This window comes from Lemur catta, chromosome 6 (genome assembly GCF_020740605.2).
Source record: "Lemur catta isolate mLemCat1 chromosome 6, mLemCat1.pri, whole genome shotgun sequence".
Classification (NCBI taxonomy): domain Eukaryota; kingdom Metazoa; phylum Chordata; class Mammalia; order Primates; family Lemuridae; genus Lemur; species Lemur catta.
In genome coordinates, this window is record NC_059133.1 from 19,155,182 (window position 1) to 19,176,033 (window position 20,852).

The 20,852-nt window shown below is 37.7% G+C and overlaps 1 protein-coding gene across 1 annotated transcript in view; it reads right to left on the reverse strand.

Annotated features, from left to right (window-relative positions):
- Nucleotides 1-19,601, reverse strand: part of UTP20 (UTP20 small subunit processome component) — a 90,824-nt gene extending 71,223 nt beyond the window's left edge. Inside the window, exons 1-14 of the mRNA XM_045553131.1 lie at nt 19,387-19,601; nt 18,366-18,446; nt 15,001-15,067; nt 14,768-14,900; nt 14,207-14,395; nt 11,647-11,728; nt 10,730-10,867; nt 10,120-10,275; nt 9,415-9,561; nt 9,198-9,332; nt 8,097-8,174; nt 6,195-6,373; nt 1,445-1,600; nt 1,234-1,322 (exon numbers count right to left, since the gene is read on the reverse strand). Of these exons, the coding sequence (XP_045409087.1) occupies nt 1,234-1,322; nt 1,445-1,600; nt 6,195-6,373; nt 8,097-8,174; nt 9,198-9,332; nt 9,415-9,561; nt 10,120-10,275; nt 10,730-10,867; nt 11,647-11,728; nt 14,207-14,395; nt 14,768-14,900; nt 15,001-15,067; nt 18,366-18,446; nt 19,387-19,431 (1,675 nt within the window). The 5' untranslated portion in view covers nt 19,432-19,601. The remainder of the gene's footprint in view (nt 1-1,233; nt 1,323-1,444; nt 1,601-6,194; nt 6,374-8,096; nt 8,175-9,197; nt 9,333-9,414; nt 9,562-10,119; nt 10,276-10,729; nt 10,868-11,646; nt 11,729-14,206; nt 14,396-14,767; nt 14,901-15,000; nt 15,068-18,365; nt 18,447-19,386) is intronic.
- Between the last annotated feature and the right edge of the window lie 1,251 nt (nt 19,602-20,852).

Genomic DNA, 20,852 nt, shown 5'->3' on the forward strand with positions numbered 1-20,852 from the left:
AAGATGAGGATGAAGTATAACGGTCCCACTCACTGGCATTATCAAAACTAGGACTCTTGAAGAGAGTAGGCTTGGACTTTTCAATATCTAAGAAATTATCCTGGTATAAAACTCATGTTGATTTTACTTCTCCAGTTTATAATAAGTCACATTATCCAATTATGGCCATTACTCATAATATATTCAATTAATGACACTAATTAAACATTTATTTAGTCTTTAGCCAGGGGTCAGCAAACTACGGCCCACAAGTTAGATCTAATAGGCAGCCTGTTTTTATATGGCCTGCAAGCTAAGAAGGTTTTTTACATTTTAAAGGGGTTGTTAAAAATATATATGCTATAAAGACTGAAGGAGGCCCACAATTCCTAAAATATTTACTATCTGGTCCTTTACAGAAAGATTTTATCAGACTCTACTCTAGGCTCTAGATCAGCGCTATACAATAGAAATTTCTACAATGGTAAAAATATTTGTGCCAATATGTAGACACAATCCAGTACGGTAGCCACTAGCCACATGTGGCCACTGAGCACTTGAGATGTGGTGAGTCTACTTTATTCTCTAACATGTCTGCTTAGTGTCTAACATAGAATGTAGCACACTAACATGTAAGTGAATAAATGACTACTATACACATGTGCTAGAAAAAAATGCTATGCTAGAATGAAACAAAACACCTGGTTTTAAACTACCGTTTGCAGGTTAGTAGGGGAGACATAAGTATACAATAGGAAATGGTGTTTTGGGCAGGGCAGCCTAATTCTGTCTGGAGGACTCATGAAGGTCTTTCTAGAGGTGTTATGCCTAGAAAGGTCTCTAGGCAGAGGAAAAACATGTACAAAGGCAGCCAGACAGTTGTAAAAGAATGTGTCTGTCTTGTTCAGGGTGAGCAAATAGAAATGCCTGGAGCATAAAGTGTATGCTAGGGGTCAGGTGGGTGTGGGAGACGGGAAACAAGACATAGTCCGGGGCTTGTAAAGGAATGGCCATCTAAGCCATGGGATTTGATACTTTACCTTCCTCATATTCAAGCAACCATGACCTGGTCAAGCACATTATGTGGTATAAGTGAAACATGCCCTTTGTATCCTCTTTTTTTTCCCTGTATTTATCCAGCAGGGGTTATGCCAGAACACAATGTTAGTATTATTCTCTAACATTTCACGTGCTTACAGTTACTTGGGTGTGCCAGAAAAGAAGAGAAGAAAACAAACGGTGATGGCAACTGACCTTTTCCAAAGCTCCCTCTGTCAACTGTCATGAAGAGCGACTCTATGAAGCTTGTGACTAATGGTATCAGCTTCTCCTTCTCAAGAGGTCTGTCCAAGGAGAGGGGAGAAAAAGGAAAAGTTCAGCCTGGCACTCAACGGCTTTCTCATGGAATGGCAAGGAATGGCTAACATATGTTAATCAGCATGTTAAGCAGAGTTTATTTTCTTACCTAATATGAGGTAACACCACAAGAGCTGCCCACGAATGTGAAAAGTAAGTAGTATCTTTCTTTGGAGGTAACTGAATTATCGATAAGAGATGGTCCAATACTGGAAATTGTTTGTTTCCTCCCTTGGATCTAGTCCTCCTCTGCCTTACATAGGATCTGAAGGATAAAAAATAAATAAGTGTTTAAAATAGGAAAGAATACAATCACTCTTGCCCTCTGCAGTTTGAAATAAAATTGGTTCCTTACCTTTGTAGAGCACTCGGAGAAAGGAACTGCTGCTGGTGGTTGAATATAAATAACCAAATGTGGGTCACTTAATTTTCGGTGAAAGCCTTTTTCAACTCCATTGGCTCTACTTCCTTCTATTTCTATTTTAATTTGCCTCATAACTTAAACCAAGAAGTCTCCTTTAGTTTTAGGTATTATTTCTGGAGCATAAGGTGTATCCCAGGGGTCAGGTGGGCACGGGAAATGAGAAACAAGGGCACGTTTCTGAGAGGTAGTTCACTGGAATGAACTGACTTCTTCCATCTCCCTTTCCTTTTTGACTGAATTTTACTACTTCACAAATGGAGAATGATGTTGCAAATTTACTGTGATGAAGCTGAAAAACACCACTAGAATGATTATGATTTAAAAGTAATTTTCTCCTGCTGCTTAAATAGGATCTATAATTATTCAATGATACTTTCTGACATGGCACTAGGTTTGGGGTATCTGTTATTCTGGTACTATTCTTGTTTGCCTCTTTTCATTTTTGCTGGTGTACTATATATCTCAGCCCTATTTGTAAGACAGAAATCTAATCAAAAGAAAAGTCATAGAAATAATAAGCAAAATGATTTGTTTTACAATTTATCCTCCAACTCCAGTTTAGTTAGCTTGTTATGCAACAGAAGTGGAATATCAAGTGGACTATCAGGTTTTTACTCTTGTGCCCTTCTGATCATTAAAATTAAACCCAAAGCTACCTTTTCTTTTGTTTCATACTTATCAGGATATTGAGTGTTTGGAAATCATGATAGATAATTAAGTTACTTCAACTGTCAATTCCCTGATGTCACCACATCTTGAAACAGTCTTTTCAGTAATAACTATGACCAACAATCTGCAAAAGTCTTACCAAATATTGAGATGCTTTAAAAAAAACTGAGTCATTAGTTGCCATGTCACTCCCTTCCCTGCTTTATCAGACCTGCCAATGAGCTCCTCCAATAAAACACAAACCCCTTACCTTGTCCGGTAAGGCCCTGTGTGATCTGACCCTCACCTACCTCCCTCAGCTCCTCTGATCACACTCTCCTCCATGCTTACCACTCTTTAACCACAGAGGCTTCCTTTCTGTCGCTCAAACATGCTGAGCTTACTCCTGTCCTGGATTCCCTGCAGTAACTTTTTCCTCTGCCTGGAAGGTCTTTCACCCAGATCTCTGCAAGGCTGGATCCTTCCCATCATTACAATCAGTCCAAAGGTCCCATCTCAGGAAAGGAGTAAGTGCCTGCTCTCCACTCACTCTCCCTCTCAACACCCCATTGTATCTTCTTATTGCTATTTTACCTTTTCGTTTGTTAGTTTGGTTTTTAGAGACAGGGTCTCACTCTGTTGCCCAGGCTGCAGTGCAGTGGCACAATCATAGCTCACTGCAGCCTTGACCTCCTGGGCTCAAGCTATCCTCCTGCATCAGCCTCCCAAAGTGCTGGGACTACAGGCTGCTTCTCATCACTAGCGAAAATCATCTTGCTACTGGCTTCTCTGCCTCACCACATCCCTTCCCACAAGAATGTTACATCCCCAAACGATGGAAACTTTTTCTTACTCATTGTTGTACTCTGGTGTCTAGAACAATACCTGATGTTATAAATAATTGTCAAATGATGGAATAAATTTATTTCCCAAAGAGCCTTTTCATATTTATTATCTCTTTTTATTCTCACAACAAACCATTCAGATGAGTGGATTGTTACTACAAATATTCAAACTATTATTTAAAACTTCAGGGAAGGAATCAAGACAAAGGTGCCATTCATTCATATGGGCATACCGTGTCTCTGTGGGGGATGGGAGAGGAATGTTTTCTCAGAGAAAGAACACAGAAGTTGTGTTACTTGCTGCAAATTAATACCTCTAAATTTTTGTTTGTTTATTTTACCATGCGACCTCCCCAGGAGGATCTGAGAGCTGAGATGACAATGTAAGGCCTGATACCCAGCCTCAGTCAGTGCCTTTGTTCACCTCGTGGAAGCTGACCAACAAAGCAGCTTCACTGCCATTGCACAGAACCCACAGTTTTGACACTTGCAAGGAATGTGTCTGTGGGAGATTGGCTTCGTGTTGCAAAATCCAGAGAAAAGTTCCAAAGGAATAATTCTACAAGAGTTGCTCATTACCCATTCCTTAGGAATCAGAGCTCGGTAAATGAAAAAACCGACAAGACTCTGCTGGCATGTTTTGATCGAGAAGCTACTTTGAAGGTAGACAGAAGGTGTCAGGAGGCGGTAAGAAGAGGGGCTCCTCCAGAATCTCATGGTGATCAAACTCAAAAGCTATTAAACAGCTCTGCTCTGTGACCAGGCGACAATAGCTCCCGCCTTAGCAGATGCTGGGAAGCTTCAAAGCTGAGTACTCAGCACAAACTCAAGGAATATCTATTCCTACTGCCTCAAAGCAAACCACAAACACAATGACAATTCTAACTACTCCAATAGAAGTAAGAAAATTAAGTATAACAAAAGAATGGTAAGGGAACTGATTTCCTAACCTATATAGAGGTATACCCACTTAACTATCTGGAAAACAATAAGCTGAATCCTCTCAATTATTTAAATAAACTTTGATTTTTAACTTCTAAAGAGTATATATTGTTTTGAATGAAATTAAGAAAGTAATCCATGGCCCTTTTAACAACTGAAACAATGCAAAGGTATGTATATAATTTTAAAATGAATAGTCACTTCTTTTCTCCCCTTAACATCTTCCTGACAAAACAAAGTTAATTGTTTTGTGTATCCTTGGAGAGATGTTAATTCTCCCCAAATTGATCAATAGGTTTATTGCAATTCCTAACAAAATCCCAGCAAAGTTTTTTATAGATATAGACAAACTTATTCTAAATTGATATTGACCAGCAAAGAACCAAAAAGAGCTAAAACAATTCTGAAAAAGAAGAATAAAGCAAGAGGGCTTTAATTTAAAGATTTCAAGACTTTTTTTACTCAGGAGGCTGAGGTGAGAGTCACTTGAGGCCAGGAGTTTGAGACCAGCCTGGGCAACACAGTCAGACTACATCAAAGGAAAGAAAAGGAAAGGAGAAACGAAAGGAAAAGGAAAAGGAAAAGGAAAAGGAAAAGGAAAAGGAAAGGAAAGGAAAGGAAAGGAAAAAAAAGGAAAGGCAAGAGGGGAGGGGAGCGGAGGAAAAGAAAAGAAAAGAAGCCAATGAAATGAACAGACAGATATTTCACTATAGAAGAGATGGCAAATAAGCACATGAAAACATGTTTCAACATCATTAGCCATTAGGGAAATGCAAATTAAAACTACAGTGATTGTCTGATTGATCTTGTTGGTTAAAAAACAATAAATAAAAATAAAAACCATAGTGAGATATCACTACACTTCTATCAGGCTGGCAAAAATAAAAAATAGTGATAAATACCAAAAGCTGGTAAAGATGCAGAGGAAGTGGATCACTCAGACACTGCTGGTGGGAATGTAAAATGTCACTCTGGAAAACTGGCACTTCTTATAAAACTAAACATATATTTATCATACAACCCAACAATTCCATTTTGGGGCACTATCTCAGACAGATGAAAAGAAGAATGTCATAAGAGCTTTATTCATAATAGCCAAAAACTGGAAATGGCCTAAATGCCTTTTGAAAAGTGAATGATTAAACAAACGATGCCACACTCAAACCAAGAAATACTGTAGTACTCAGCAATGAAAAGGAAGGGACAACTGATACACATAACTTGTATGAGTCTCAAGGGAATTATGTTGAGGAGGAAAAGCCAGTCTCAAAAAGTATACTGTATAATTCCATTTACATAATATTCTCAAAATGACAAAATTATAAAAATGGACAATAGATTAGTGGGTGCCAGGGGTTAGGGAGTAGAGAGCAGAAGGGTGAGTGTGGCTATTAAAAGGTGGCATGAGGGATCCTTGTGGTGAGGGAACAGTTCTGTATCTTCACTCTGGTGGTGGTTACAAATCTACACACGTGATAAACCTGCATAGAACTATATGTCCATGCACATATACACACTCACATAAAGTGCATAAAACTGATGAAATCTGAATATTCATGGATTGTACCAATGCCAATTTTCAGGTTGTGATATTCGAGTATGCTTTGCAAGATGCACCAGTGGGGGAAACTGAGTGAAGGGAGATATGAAAACTCTCTGTACTATTCCTTACAAACAGCATGTGAATCTACAATTATTTTCAAAGAAATGGCTTAAAAAATTAATAATCACCTCTTTCTTTCCCTTACCATCTTTCTGATATAAACAAAGTCAATAGGTTTGTGTAGCCTTTCGTATGTTTTTCTATGCTTACATATAGTTTTTGTTTTAACTTTGCAAAATTAGCTTATACTACATGTATTATGTATGTAGTTCTACAACTTGCTTTCTTCACATAACAACTTATTGTGGACATCATTCCAGCTGATATATACAGATCTTCATTTTTCACAGTATTCTTGATGCATTATATTAAAATGGAATAAAAATTTAAAACTTACCCTGCTGTCTCTGGTAAGAAAACCAGAGGGTACTTTTCAATGGCCATCGAACCAGCAGTGGGAGGTGCCGCTTTGTTCAGAATGAGCTTGGTCAAAACGGCCAGAGCTTCATCTTTGACCGTGGCATCGTTAATTAAGAAGCAATTCTCAATATATGACAGAAAGCTTGGTAGAAAAAGCTAAAAATAAGAAAAAAAATCACTTTTTAACAGATATAAATTTCAGAACACCTAATAAAGAGAAGATTCTAACACTTCAGACAAACAGGATCATAAACAAAGAATCAGGAATCACAATGGCATTAGACCTCTTTGCAGGACAACAGAAGCTAAAGACAATGCAGCAATGTTTTACGAACCGAGGGAAAATAACTTAGAATTCTACATTCTGTGCCCAGCCTACTAACAGTGTAGTGTGAAGAGAGAATATAAAGACATTTTCAGATGTGCTAAATCTCAATCACCTCTTCTCAGGAACCTCTGGAAAATGTATTCCTCCAAAATTAGAGAGTAAACTATAACAAGAGAAAAACATGGGATCCAAGAAACAGAAGAGAAGCAAAGGGAAGTCTCAGTATAACATTGTGCAGGGGCTGAGAGAGCAGTGCATTCAGACTGGAATTGCTCCAGGAGGAATATCTCCAAGAAAGAAGAAAAAGAAAAATTGAGCTGCTAAATGATCACACAGTTTGCAGGCAAAAGGCATTTACCACACTGTCCAAAGATAGATTCACTGAGCAGTTAGTCAAAGAAAACAATTTCCTCATTTTTACAGAATGAGGCAATTACAAACTCTAGGAAAAATGAGAAGGCATACAGAAAAGAATATGTAATCATAAAATACTCCTTGTTTATAAGGATTAACTGTGTGGTGAATATGGATGCAACCAAAATTTATGACATAACTCCACTGGGAGGATGAGGGGCATAAAAGAAATAAAATTCATATCCCATGGGAAGAGGTCTACAAATGAGGACTGAAACTAACAAACCAAGGAAGGGCAGTATATTCAGATGAGTTAAAAATGTAAATACCGGAAAAAAATAGCTAAAAACCATTCGATGTGGTTGCTGCTGGTAAGAGGAGAGAACAAATGGCTGCCTCTTAGCCTTGCTTGACTTTTAAATTGCATACATACATGTAATACTCTGCTAAAAATAAGATTTTTTTTGTTGTTTTCTAAAAAGACCAAAGGGAACAGGGGAGAAGGGAAAGCAGCAGTTGCTTAGAAAACCCGAGTGAACTAAAGAATCCTCACAGAGCAGAAAGAAACAGGGTCTAGGACACATACAAAAGGTTTTATCAGGTTTTTTTTTTTTTATACAAATGAGACTATATATTATATGAGAATATATATGACTAAAGATTAAAAGGAAGAATGAGAGGACAGATACAGGGACAGTTTTCCATGAAGTATATTATAGGGTTACTAGCTAGGAGGGGCAGATGTTTGATGGGGGTGAGGAGAAAGGGATAAAATAAACTCACGATTTGAGGAACCATTTCTACCTCATTCAGGTATCTGTTTTGTAGCAATGAAATGAATTCGCACCTTTCTCCCAATAAAAACTGTTTCAGAAACTATTTTCTATGTTTCAAATTCACATAAAAGTTCCTGAAACTGATTTTTCCATTTTAGCACATGGTTCTGTAACTAGCTAAAGGATTATTAAAAAACCAAGTTGGCTACTGGGTATCATTTTAAGAGCCTCAGCATACAGAATAATTTTACTTGCAACCTAGAACTGAATGTGATTTCTTTAATGAAACATTGACAAACACATTACATCACACACTTATTCTGCTCCTCTCAAAAAACAAATAAAAATTCCAGGATTTCAAATACGATTATTTTATCATGACCGATTAAAAAAAATATCCCAAACTTACTATCTTGCTTACCTGCTCAAACTGCTTCATAGCAAACATGACTTCAGAAAAATTGAAAATTGAACATCTTTCAAATTTGCTCTCAAATATCTGTGGACCACAAGTAAAAAATATTAATGTAAGTACACAGAGAGTACTTTCCCTGTTCCCCGCAAAAAGCAGCTATAGAAAGAAATGGTGGGCACACTTCAACCAGTTTTCTGCCCAAATGTTTAGCCCTCCCTAAAGGCATTTCAGCAGATGCAAAGGGCAGTATATTCCTAGCAAATACATAGGGCTCTGCCCAAAAGCTGCCTGATTCTAGACCAGCTATAAAGAATTACAAAAGCACAAGTAGCACAATCTTACACCTTCCCCAAAGGATATTACTGCACTCCTTGAAGCTAAGAAGAACCTCACTGATCTTTCTATTTTCCACCCTGCTTCCAAACTCAATTCCATCTTCCAAACTCACTAAAATGCAGATCTCAGCAAATCATGTCTCTGCTTAGAATTCTTCCAGGGCCCTCCACTACTTGCAGGCTAAAACCCAATCTCACTTTTGAAAGACAAACAGAGCTTTGCTGATATCACATCACACTTCATCATGTGTCCATGTGCCCAGACTGTATACATTTATGAACACATGCTTTTGCTGTTCCCTCTCCTAGTGTTTTTAACCCCTTTTCTGACTGGCAGGCTGCTATTTAACTTTAGATGATTATCCCAAATACAAGTCCTTTGAAAAGCTTTCTGTTTCTCAACCCCAGGCAGAATTAATAGTTATAATTCAATCTGTCTCCAACAGATCAGTTCATAGAATATAACTACTCATTCCCAGGTCCCCCAAAACAATCAAAAACTTTAAGCTATCACAGCATTTACCCTGGAATACCCAGCTCACACCCAGGACGCAGTAAGCTACACATGCTTGCAGAATACTTGCTGTATAGATTTAGCTTTCACCACACTTTACTTTGCTTAGTTCCATTATAGCATACAATTCACATCTCCTTAACAAGATTATAAATTCCTTGAGGGAAGAGGCTTTGTCATGCTTCACTTGTATTTCCCAGCAGCTTATTCACTGCTAAACATATTATTAACCACGCAATTAATATTTGTTGAAATTACTTTTTCTATGGTTTCTTTGATGAGGGTCTCCGGCAAGGAAACATTTTCACCTAGAATCAAAGCAGAAATGACATCCAAGAGGGTCTCCCGGCACGATGTAGAAAGATCGGTTATTTGTAATGTTTGAGATAATACCTGTAAAAATAAAAAAAAAAATGCATACTTGGCATTCAGCTTTTAATAATAGACTCTTAGGCATATTAATTTGGGAACCCACCTGACAAACATCAGCAGGTGTGGTTATCTTTGATCCATTTCCATGTTTCACAAGTATCAGATATGTTTTTAACAACCTTTTAATCTGTTCAGAACTTTCACAACAGTTAGTTTTTGTTACTTTTTTACCTAGATCCAGGAGGGATTCCTGCAAACAAAGAATGTAACAGAATAAATACAAAATATCGAACTCATCTGTTAATCCAATAATGAACAGTTCAACTTTTCACATTCTTTTGCTTTGGAAGAAAAAGACACATTTACCAGGAATCACTAATGACAGTAACAGCTAACATTTACTGAGTGCACTGCTCTGAGTTCTTTACCAGTATTTACTCACCATCCTCTCAGCAACCCCGAGGTAGGGGATATTATTAGCCCCATTTATCAGATGAAGAGACTGAGGAATACAGACTTTAAATAACTTCCTCAAATGACACTAGAAGTAAGAGACAGAGCCAAAGCTCAAACAGAGGCAGTCTGGCTCCAGAGCCGCCCTTAACCACTATTCTCTACTGCATCTCAGGGTACCATATCAAATAAAAATAGTACAGGGGGTGGAGGGAAGGAAAATCTTAGTATGTGTGTGGAAGTATAAAGAAAACAATTATAAAATAAAATCTCCAGGAGTGCTCTGCAAATCTAAGAGCAACAATAATAAACTCTTAGATTCCTTGTTACATACCCCTTAAAGATTAGAACTCACTTGCAAACATTCAAAAAATGTACCAAAATGTTCCTTGTAGATATAGAGTACAGTGGATTTGACCATGTTTTTAAGTGTTTCTCCAACTAAAATCCATGGTAGTTGAGTTTCGGTTTCAGTAACTGGTCCTAGCTTTTGCAAAATTAGCTTCACTGCCTGTGGGAATGAATGTAAGTCATTAAAATCAACACACAAACCTTTAAGTATCACCCTGGGATTACCACTCTGATTTTATCAGCTACTTCTTGTCTGGAATAATCAAGGCTATGCCAGCTTTAATGATTAAGTTAACTATGTGTCCAAAAGGAATTTCCAAACTGGGATGGGTAATTTTATCACACAATTACTCCCTTCCCAACTTACCCTAACACATTAATCAATTTATGTTACCTCCTGGTATCCAGGATGAAGACGACAGTAATGATTTTATAAGTAAAAATACCTAATTGCCCAGGGCCTACATTAGACAAATGTTAAACCTCTAACACTCCTCATTTAGTGCTTTCTATTGATTGTAGGCTATTCTCTTTTCACATTATTTGTCTCAATCTTTTCTATTTTCTCTTTAATCCTTCCACATAGACTCTAAGTACTCCTCACTGTTATTTACCTGGTCTGCACAGGAGTGAAACATATTTCTAACTCCTTTACACATTTCAAAGAGCAACTGTCCAACTCCTTCTACTTTTTCTGGATGTTCCTCAAGATCAAGGAACATTAAATTCAGAAGTGCATTTTTATCAGAGACCTAAAATGTAAAATAAAAATGGAAAATTACATTCACAAACATAAATATATCCACATGAAGAAATCTTATTTGCTACTCAACATATTCATATTTAAATGTACTTAAGAAAAAATGCTGAAGAAACAGACATTTGAAATGATCTCAAACTACCCTAAGAGTATACTCTCACTTGGAATGCCCCACAAAAGCATGAATTCATTGGTATGATAGGAAGGTGTGTACAATGAAAACTACACAAGGCAACATTTTATGTTTTAAAGTAAATCATATATTTGTATTTTATGAACATGAAAAAAATTTAATACCAATATTTTTGTTTTATTACAAAAACCCTCTAAAATTTACTATGGAAATTTTAGACAAACACAAATAACATTATGCTGCCAGTTCCTTCCAGGAAACTATTACAAAAATTTCTGTTAATCTCACTGTTCATACATTTACTGACTTGAATCAGAGGGCACTTTTAATATACTCTTAAAGCTTCCAAAAACCTAAATAACAACGAAAGAGTGACCGAAATTTCATCACATTAATTTGTGAGCAAAGACTAAACCTTACTGTGAGATAAACTGAAAATAGTAACAGGTTTCTGCATGTGTGTGTGTGTGTGTGTGTGTGTGTGTGTGTGTGTGTGTGTGTGTAGATATATAGAGAGAGAGAGAAAGAGAGAAAGAGAGAACTAGTCCATAATAACCACATTAAAAAAAGATACCTGATTCTATCCATCAGATTATTGATGATCAACTACCAACACATATATAAAATATCAGACTAACCTTTCTCATCAAAAAAGTAAAACTTTCAGCAGCAAAATTTCTTATGTGCAGTTTTTTATGAGCCAGGAGTGTACTGTACATGCTACACAAGAAAAAATTAGACATAATTAATCATATAATTTTAATAAAGACATACATGTCAATGATATGTTCCAACACTGTGCTAGGTATGCAAGGAATATGCAGCAAGCATATCACAAGTTTAAAATCTCATTTGACACGGCAAGCATAAAACCAGTTTAAAATCTCATTCTATTACGGAGACGCCCACACGTTGAACAGAAGACTGAAGGCCGCAACACTAGGAGTCCTAGGACTGGTGGTGCTGCTCTTACAGACAAGACTCCATGTAAAATGGAAACTTGTAGTGAGTTCTGAATGGCAGGAAGAATTAGGTGGGGACTAGAGTACATATTAGGATAGAAGTGAGAGCAAAGATGGGCAGGCAGAAATAATCACGGCCAAGAGATAACAAGGAGGCTGGTCTGTCTAAAACAGGAAGGATGATGTAATTGAGGAGGGCAGCAGCAGATAAAAGCTGCCCAGGCAAACATGAAGCTCTGAATAGCAAGCAGAGGAATTTGGGTTCCAGCCTACATCTATGTAAGCACTTACTCTGTGTTAATACTTCATTTAATTAGCACAAAAACTCTATGGGATGGGTACTATTATTATCCCCATTCTATGGATAATGAATGTGAGACAGAAAGCATAAGCGACCTACTCGAAGTCATACGGCCATGCAGCTATGACTAAATAATTACTTATATATGATCACATTGCTTAAATTGGTCTCCTTAATGATAGAAGAGCATGGAATGTGTTTCTCCTATCTTTGCCATAACCTCAATATCTAACAGCCCCTTGCTCACAGCAGGTATTAATACTAATAAATACTGGCTGAATGAGAAATGAATATTTTCAGAAAGATTAATCTGACAGCAATATATAGGATGAAGTAAAGGAGGAAAGAAGAGGCTGGTAATCCAATCAGAAAGTTGTTCAAGTCAAGCTTACGCTAATAACAGGCATGAAAGAGACTGGTAGGAGAGGGAATGGAAAATGATGGACCCAAGAGACATTCCAGGAGGCCCTGCAATGAAGCCAAAGACCTTACATTGGTCGAAAAGGGCCTTTATGATCTGACCCCTTTACCACTTCCCTGATATCACCTAATTACCAGCAGCCTCATACAGGCTGTTCCGCCATCTGGGACTCCTTGCTGTTCCTTGAACATGCCAGGCGTGTGTCCAAGATGTTCTCTCCCTGCCAAAATGTGAACTTTTCAAGAAGAGGGATTTTTATTTGTTTTGATTGTATCTCAAATGCCTGATATACACACAGCATCCAATAAATATTCACTGAGTGAGTGTGTAAATGACAGAATCAAGAAGATCTGGGGTCCTTGAAAACAATTTGGCACTGTAAGGTGCCAAGACTCTGTGACTGGAAAAATGGTACCACTGATAGAAAACAGGCAACGAAATCAGGCCTGGCGTATGGCAGATACTCAGTACATATTTACCAAACATAGGAATGAGTGAAAAGGTAAGAAGAGCTGGTTTGAACAGGAACATGTTGAGTTTGGTTTCAGTAATACTCAAGTGAAAATATCCAGGCTACTGAAGATGTTATACTGAAACCAAATAAATTGAGAACTGAAGAGCCTGACTTACAGACCTAAAAGTGACAGCTTTTATGACAGCTCAAGTCATAAAACCAAATAAACTATATTCCCCAAAGACCTTCTTGGTTGTTTAATGAAATAATCTTGGTCTCTAACACATTTTACCAAAAGCTTCATAGAGAATTAGTGAAAGCTAAAAAAATATTTCTTTCTCATTCTCTGTTCAAAGTTCCTAAAAGAAAAGGATTAGCAGGGTAAAGAGGGTGGCACTAAAAATCTATTGTCTTATCCCACACCTACACTTTTTATTGATGAGTAAAGGGCTGATCATCGATCTTAAATATCCCTGCACCAATTGTAGTATGTAGAAACAATCAGAAGACCAAATGGAAAATTTCATCAAATCCCAGACTTAATAAACAATCTTTCCCTTATTTTAAACAAAAAAGCTACTAAAGAATTCCACCTCTTCCCCTGTCCACATTTATTCACAAATACCGAGTGTCTCTTGTGGCTTAGTAAGTATATTTGTGGCTGGGGAAATGTAGATGTTTAAGACAGGGTTCTTAGGACAGCACTGCATTAGAAGCAAACAATTACAATGCCAGTTGGGTAGCATAAATGGTTAAAAAATGCCAAGGGGATACAGAGTACAAAGCTTTCACTTCTGCATGAGGTGCCTGGGAATACCTGTGGAGGTTATGGAACCCAAGACAGGCTTTGAAGGGTGAGTATAACTTTAATAGCTGGAGATGAGAGATGGCCAAGTCAACACAGACTGACAGACTAGACTACAGACCATTTTGGCTGGAGAATCAACTTTGTATAAAGGAAATAATTAAGCACTAAGCTGAAAAGGTAGTTTGGAGTCAGACAGAAGCCAATGAAAAAAGGAAAGTCAACTAAAAAATATATTAGAGAGAAAAGGGTCACCTGTATATATTGGACATGTCCTTCACCATCAGTCTCCACAGGTACTTGTAAAGATATGACAGCGAGGTGAAAGCCCATTCTAACAACTCTGTGTCCTGAGTTTCCAGGATTGAAGTGATAGTTAGAAAAAAATCTTGAAAGTGTGGATAGAAATCCGTCTGCAGATCTCGTGCCAACTGTACAACCAAACTGGATTATAAAAAAAGCAAATGATTAGGTAGTTTTTTTTAAAAAAGGCTACAAATCTATTTAATGATAATAGATGGCCTATGATCATAGGATTAATTAAACCAAAATATTTCTAAGTAAAGCCTCAAGTGATAAAGGTACGTTATATCACAAGTTGTGGTCAATTGTTCCTATGGTGTTAAATAAAAATGGGGTTCTTTCAGGAGTATATAACAAAAGCAAAAATGGTAATGCACCTTTTCCTAATAGAAAAGGTAAAATCTTCTTGTTTCTAAATTATAAACATTTGATCTAAGACATGTAGCTACGAAACATGACCTTTCTTAAAACGCTGATAAATGTAGTTAAGCTTTCTCCCAAGATGCTACTTACTCCAGAAGCGGCTGATAGGCAAAACTGTTCTTAATTTGCAGATGAGTCTTCAAACTCTGAACTATCTCGTTTTGATGATAGACCAACTGATTGAATGATTGGCATTTGTCAATAACTTCTTTGAAAAATTTCCCTGAGTGAAAAAAAAAGAATATGTTGTTCTTTTCCATCACACCACTATTTAGTTGTATGGAACATATAAAGTGCAAATTATGGATGAACAAAATAGATACCAAAGTGTTCCGTGAGGTTCAATTCTCTCCATTTCAGCAGACCTTCGAAAAAGTAGGTTTCGACCTCCTGTCAAGATTTAAGCAGTCCATTAATCAGACAACTCCAAGAAAACTATGATAGAAGTAAATAGAACAATGATATATTAATATCTTAAAACAATGATAGCCAAGAGTTTAAAAACTTTTAGTTTTTAAAAAAAGAAGCATTAACTAACATACTTAAAAAAGCAATCAGAAGTATAGCATCAACAGATGATTTATAAAAACAACATTTTATTGACTTGGTTGCAGCAAATTATTCTCTGAAGCCTATATATAATAGTCACACTAAGGAAAAAAACTTGTGTTTTTTGCAATTTTAGGCACAGAAAAATGTGTCAACTTTCTACAGTTCTTTCATTCTGCTTTTGAAAATATAAATTGCTACAACCTTATGGGGAAGTAATCTGGCATTTCCATTAAAATTAAGAACAGGTATGCTCTTTGACCTAGCAAGTCTACTTTTGGATATAGTTCTTATAAAATTTGCAAACATATAAGTAAAAGATGTTTATTTAGCTTTACTGTAGTAAGAGGGAAACATTATTAACCAGCCTAAATATCCAACAACAGGAAAATAGCTGGAATAACTTATGGTCTATACATACTAAGGTACATTCTGTGTCAATTAAAAAGAGTTATATCTATATTGAACTAGAAGGATGTTGATGATATGCCCCCAAAATGATAAAAGCAAGTTATGCAGTGAGATAGATATATGGTAGGATACAGTTTTTCCTTAGGAAAAAAAAAACCCTCCATAGATGTTTGTACACATTTACATGAGCATGGAGAAAAGTGTGGAAGAACACACATATACTGAGCTGTCAATGTTGGTTTCCTTGGCAATAAGGGGTGAGAGGCATGAGATAATAGGCTTTTTCTAAATTCACCACTACATTGTTTAGCTTGTTAACACGGTATATGTTACTTTGTACACTGAAAGGTAAAGTCAATAAATGTGTATATATGTGTACCTATGTGTATATATAAATAAATGTGTGTATGTGTGTGGAAACCGTGTGTGTATATACAGAAAGAGAGATAAAAAGAGAGAGCAAACACATAAGCATACAAACAGCATGCCAAATCTTCTAGAATCTTAAAAAGAAAGAAATCCTTAAATTGTGCTTTGGAAATCTTTAAAAAATAAAAATGATATAAAACCAATTGACAATAAAAAGGAAAAAAGAGAATACTATTAAACTTTGTTTTAGTGTCCTTTAAGGCAGAAGAGAAATACACATCACAGTTTAAAACTTAAATGCAGAAGGCATTTCTAGCCTAGCAAAGTGACTGGCACATGCCCAGCCATTTGTGATAGACTATGTCCCTGTCCTTTTACAAGGTAACTCTGCAGCTCCTCCAACCAAGAGATGGAGTCTATTTCCTTACCCGTTGAATCTGGCCTGGCCTCATGACTTGCTTTAACCAATAACATGCAATGGGAGTGACCCTGTGATGTCCAAAGCAAGGCTTTGAGGCCTTGTAGCTCCTGCTTTCACTCTCTTGGAAAGATTCTGCATCATGAAAAGAAACTTAGTCTAGTTTATGGGAAAATAAGAGACCAAGAGGAGAACCAAGATCAATAAGCCCCAGCTAACTGCCAGACATGTGATTAAGGCCATTCTGGACCATCTAGCCTGGGACCCCGTCCCAGGCTCTTCTCTGATAACTTAATACTCTACCCCTTGATGCTTTCAACCTCTCCTGTGGCTTCAACTATAAACCATATGCTGAAAGCTAAATCTGTAATTCCACCTCTGAAGTCACCTATACTCCAGATCCACATATGTAAACATCTTTTGGACACTATCATTTGGATGGCCACAGGTATCTCAAACTCAACAAACCCAAAAAGGAACTAAATATCCTCCCTCCACAACCTCACATTCCTCTTCTTATAAATCTGTCTTGATGAGTGACATCCTCAACCACCCAGTTATTGAAACCAAAAACCTTAACCCCATTCTCTTCCTCCCTGCATACCTAGTAGGTCACAAGTCCTATCCTTTTTATTTCTTTAATATCTCTGGATTCCTTCTCTTCTGTCCATATTGACTTCCAATAGCATAATAATTTCTTACTTAGATGACTGCCAGATTCTTACAACTGGTTGCCCTGACTCCAGTCCTGCTCTTTCCTCCACACTAAAGCCAGAGAAATAAAAAACTTAAACCTGATCATGTCACTCATTCCCCTGCACACAGTCCTAGAATGATACCCCACAGCTTCAGAAAAAAATCCAAACTTAGTTTGACATATGAAGCCCTTTATGATCTTTGCCTGCCTCTCCAGCTTTATCTTACTAACTGGCCCTTTCCCCTATCCGAGTCACCGCCAACACACACAAACACCCTACACAAACCTATAATCACAAACTCTGCAAGAAACTCTGCAGTTTCCTGAGTGTGATATGCATCCTCTATCTTCAAATCCTTTAATATAGGCTTCTCCCTCAGCCTGGAACAACCTTTCCTAACCTTTTTGTCATGCTAAAACCTATATAAACAATAACACTCAATTCAGGCATGACCTTGTCTAGATCACCTTTTTTACACCCCATCCTAGATCTCCAAAGAATTTAGGTTAGGCCCCCTTCACTATGAGTTCCCAAAATATTATGTGCTTACTTAGATAACATCATTTAACATATTGAACTTACACAGTAGAGACAATGCATTCAAAGACAAGTGAGTAGAGTTTGACTAGAGTCAAGGGAAGAATAGTAAGAAATGAGGTTGAATACCCAAGTTAAAGGCATGTTATATAAGATCTTAAAAGGTAAGCAGAAGAATAATGACTTAATACAGCAAAAAGAAAAAGATTTCTGCATAGAGGAATGAGAGTTAGGCATGATAAGAACTAGAAAAAGGTATATACATCTAGCCTCCCTTTTTTTTTTATAGAGAAAGAAACTAAGCCCCAGAAAAATGACTTGCTCAAAATCACTTTAAAATTATAGCCACAAGAATGTGGATTTGCAGCATATAGAAAAGGGAGACTCCAGAATCACAAAATCCAGCTGAGTTTCAAGTTAACTGTCTAACACAGCATCACCCAATAGGATTTTCTGCAATGACAGAATGTTCCATATCTGCACCTGTCTAATATGGTAGCAACTAGCCACATATGGCTATTGAGTACTTGAATTTCTAATTTACTTTAAATCTAATTTGCCATGTGTGACTATTGTATTAGACAACACGAATCTAATGCATTTCATGTTCACAAAGGAATGGCTTGAAAAACAATTCACTTCTAACAGGAGAAACTAAAACACCAACTATGAATATTTGAAGGTGGTTAATATCACATTCTCTTACCTCATCATAGCTTGCAGTTCTATCAATCCGGTGAATAATATCAATATTCACATTCCCCAATCGTTCAGCAAATGTAAGAAACTGGGAGAGAAGGCATATTTAAGATACATCATCACTTATCAGATCTTGATATCTGTTAGAGTGCTGTATAATAATTACATGTGGGCATTTTCCTTGTAAAAGTAGAAAGTTTAAAGCTTCAATAAGCTTTATGTATTATCATTACAACTAATGGTATGCTTTGCTTGTAATTTCAGATGTGTTTTCTCTATACCGTAAAATGTGTAACTGAGTTTTGAAACTAAAAGCAGACATCATTGATAAATCACAAAGAATAAGTGTAAAAACAAACTGAAAAACACAGACCCTTCAACAAATGTACTGCATTACTATTCAAAGATAATGAACACTTCTGTGTGTTTGTACAAGTTCTTCCAACCATGTCATTTCAAATAAAATTTCCATGCTAGCCGGTGAAGTGAGGTGAAGGCTGGCGATTGGTCTCCCTAGATCTATTAGGTTTCATACCCCGCCACAAGCACAGGAAACTAGCCAAGTCGCCGCAATAAGTGTTTTAAAACATATACAGACCTACGGTTGTATAGTAAGACCTGTAAAGAAACTATCAAGCGGCAAACAGAGAAAGTGCTGTAGCAGCCATTAGCTGGAAATCACTCACCTCCTCCAGCCGGCCCGCCCCCCAACTCGGTCTTTAAAGGTAAAAGAGCAGGGGAGAATGGGACCTAAGCAATCTCCTGCGATAATGAATTTAACTCTGGACTGAAGGGAATTCCCATGACGGGCCAGACTCGGTAAATTTGCGGGCGAAATCTGCTGGCCAGACTTCTTTCCTTCCCCACCCCATGTTTACACCCGCAGGGTCTCCCTCTTTCGCCAGAGCCTCCAGGCAAGAGATTCACGTTTGGCCCAGAACTCTACAGCTCCTGGAGTCCCCTCAGAGCCAGTCTCACGGCTGAGGCAGCAGGGACCAGCAGCTCCCGACCCAAGTTTCCACACTCACCCGATAGGTGTTCTCAGTCTTGTGGGAAACGGGCCTTGTTTTCATGGCTGCAGGGGGGCAGCGGCCTGCGAGGGCCTGCAGGAGGGGCGAAGGGATGCAACCCGCAGTAGGGAGGGGAAAATGGCTCACAAGCTTGTACTCTCTTCTTCCCAGGTGCCCAGACTTTCTCACGTGCGACTTAGGCCGCTGGGCGCCGCCATGTTGGAGACGGGGAGGAGCCTGATTGGGTCACGTGGGCGGAAACGAGGACAGAGCAGGCGCAGCCTTCCCCGGGAGCCGGCAGGGGTCAGCGCTCTGCTGAGGGGGCGGGTTTGTAAAGGGCGCGGAGTTGATTTCACTCACTTCGGCAAAGTTTGCAAGAAAAATATGTACTTTCATTATAAAAGAAAACAAGTCTGTCATCATTATCACCTAACATTACTGCCCCTCACTATGTACCCTACACCGTGCGGAGCTCTTTCCATCAATAATTTTACAGTAAAGCCCACTGGGAATGCTAAATAAATGCAAAGGAGGTACAGGTTGTATTTTTAAGCCCCTTTGACACAAGAGGAAACCAAGGTTGTGCCGCTGGTAAACGGCAGTCTTCACTCAGACTCCAAATTCTCATATTGTTAACCAATATGCTCTAAAAATGAAATTGGAAAACAGAAGAGTTTTAAAGAAACATCTTTTAATTTCATGTACAACCACTGTTAATGTTTTGGTGTTTTTCCTACCACTTTACTGTCTCTGTGCTGTTAAAGATAATTGTAAAAACGGTTTATATATACACACACATATATGTGTAATTTTTAAAAATAATTTTTAAAAAATTTTACCCCCCACTTATTCATTCATTCATTCAATAACTATTTCTTGAGAGTCCTCTATGGGCCAGGCACTGTTCTGGGGGCTGAACGAGAAAGACAGTAATAGTATTACTAATTCTGTTTGTATTAATAGATATTTTGTTTGAGGTGTTTACATCTCAGATAGTCAAGGAGGGATGTTAAGTAGACAACTGGATACATTGCTGTATAGAGCTCAGTGTAGCGGTCAGGGCTAAAGGTGTGACTTAGATACCTTAAATACACCTAAATATCTCAAGTGTGAGGTGTTTGTGACTGGGAAAAAGAGCTAGTAAGGTAGAAACAGAGTAGCCATGGCATGGAAGCGGAGCTAGTGGCCAACTATACTGAAAGTTAAGGTTAGAGATGTGGTTACTGGATCTGACAAGGTAGAAGTCACTGAGGACCTTGACAACTACAGTCTAGCTGGAAGAAAGGAAGCCAAATATACATGGATTGAGGAGGTAATCAGAATTGAGAAAGTGGACAGAACACTTTCAAATTGTTGTTATTGGCATTATAGCATCAACATTTTCTATGTCATCACAGGGTAGTTCTAAATATTTTAATGCCTTCGTAGCACTTATGGTTTTTATTTTTTTATAATAAAATACTGAAGTGCCCAATGTTTGGTTG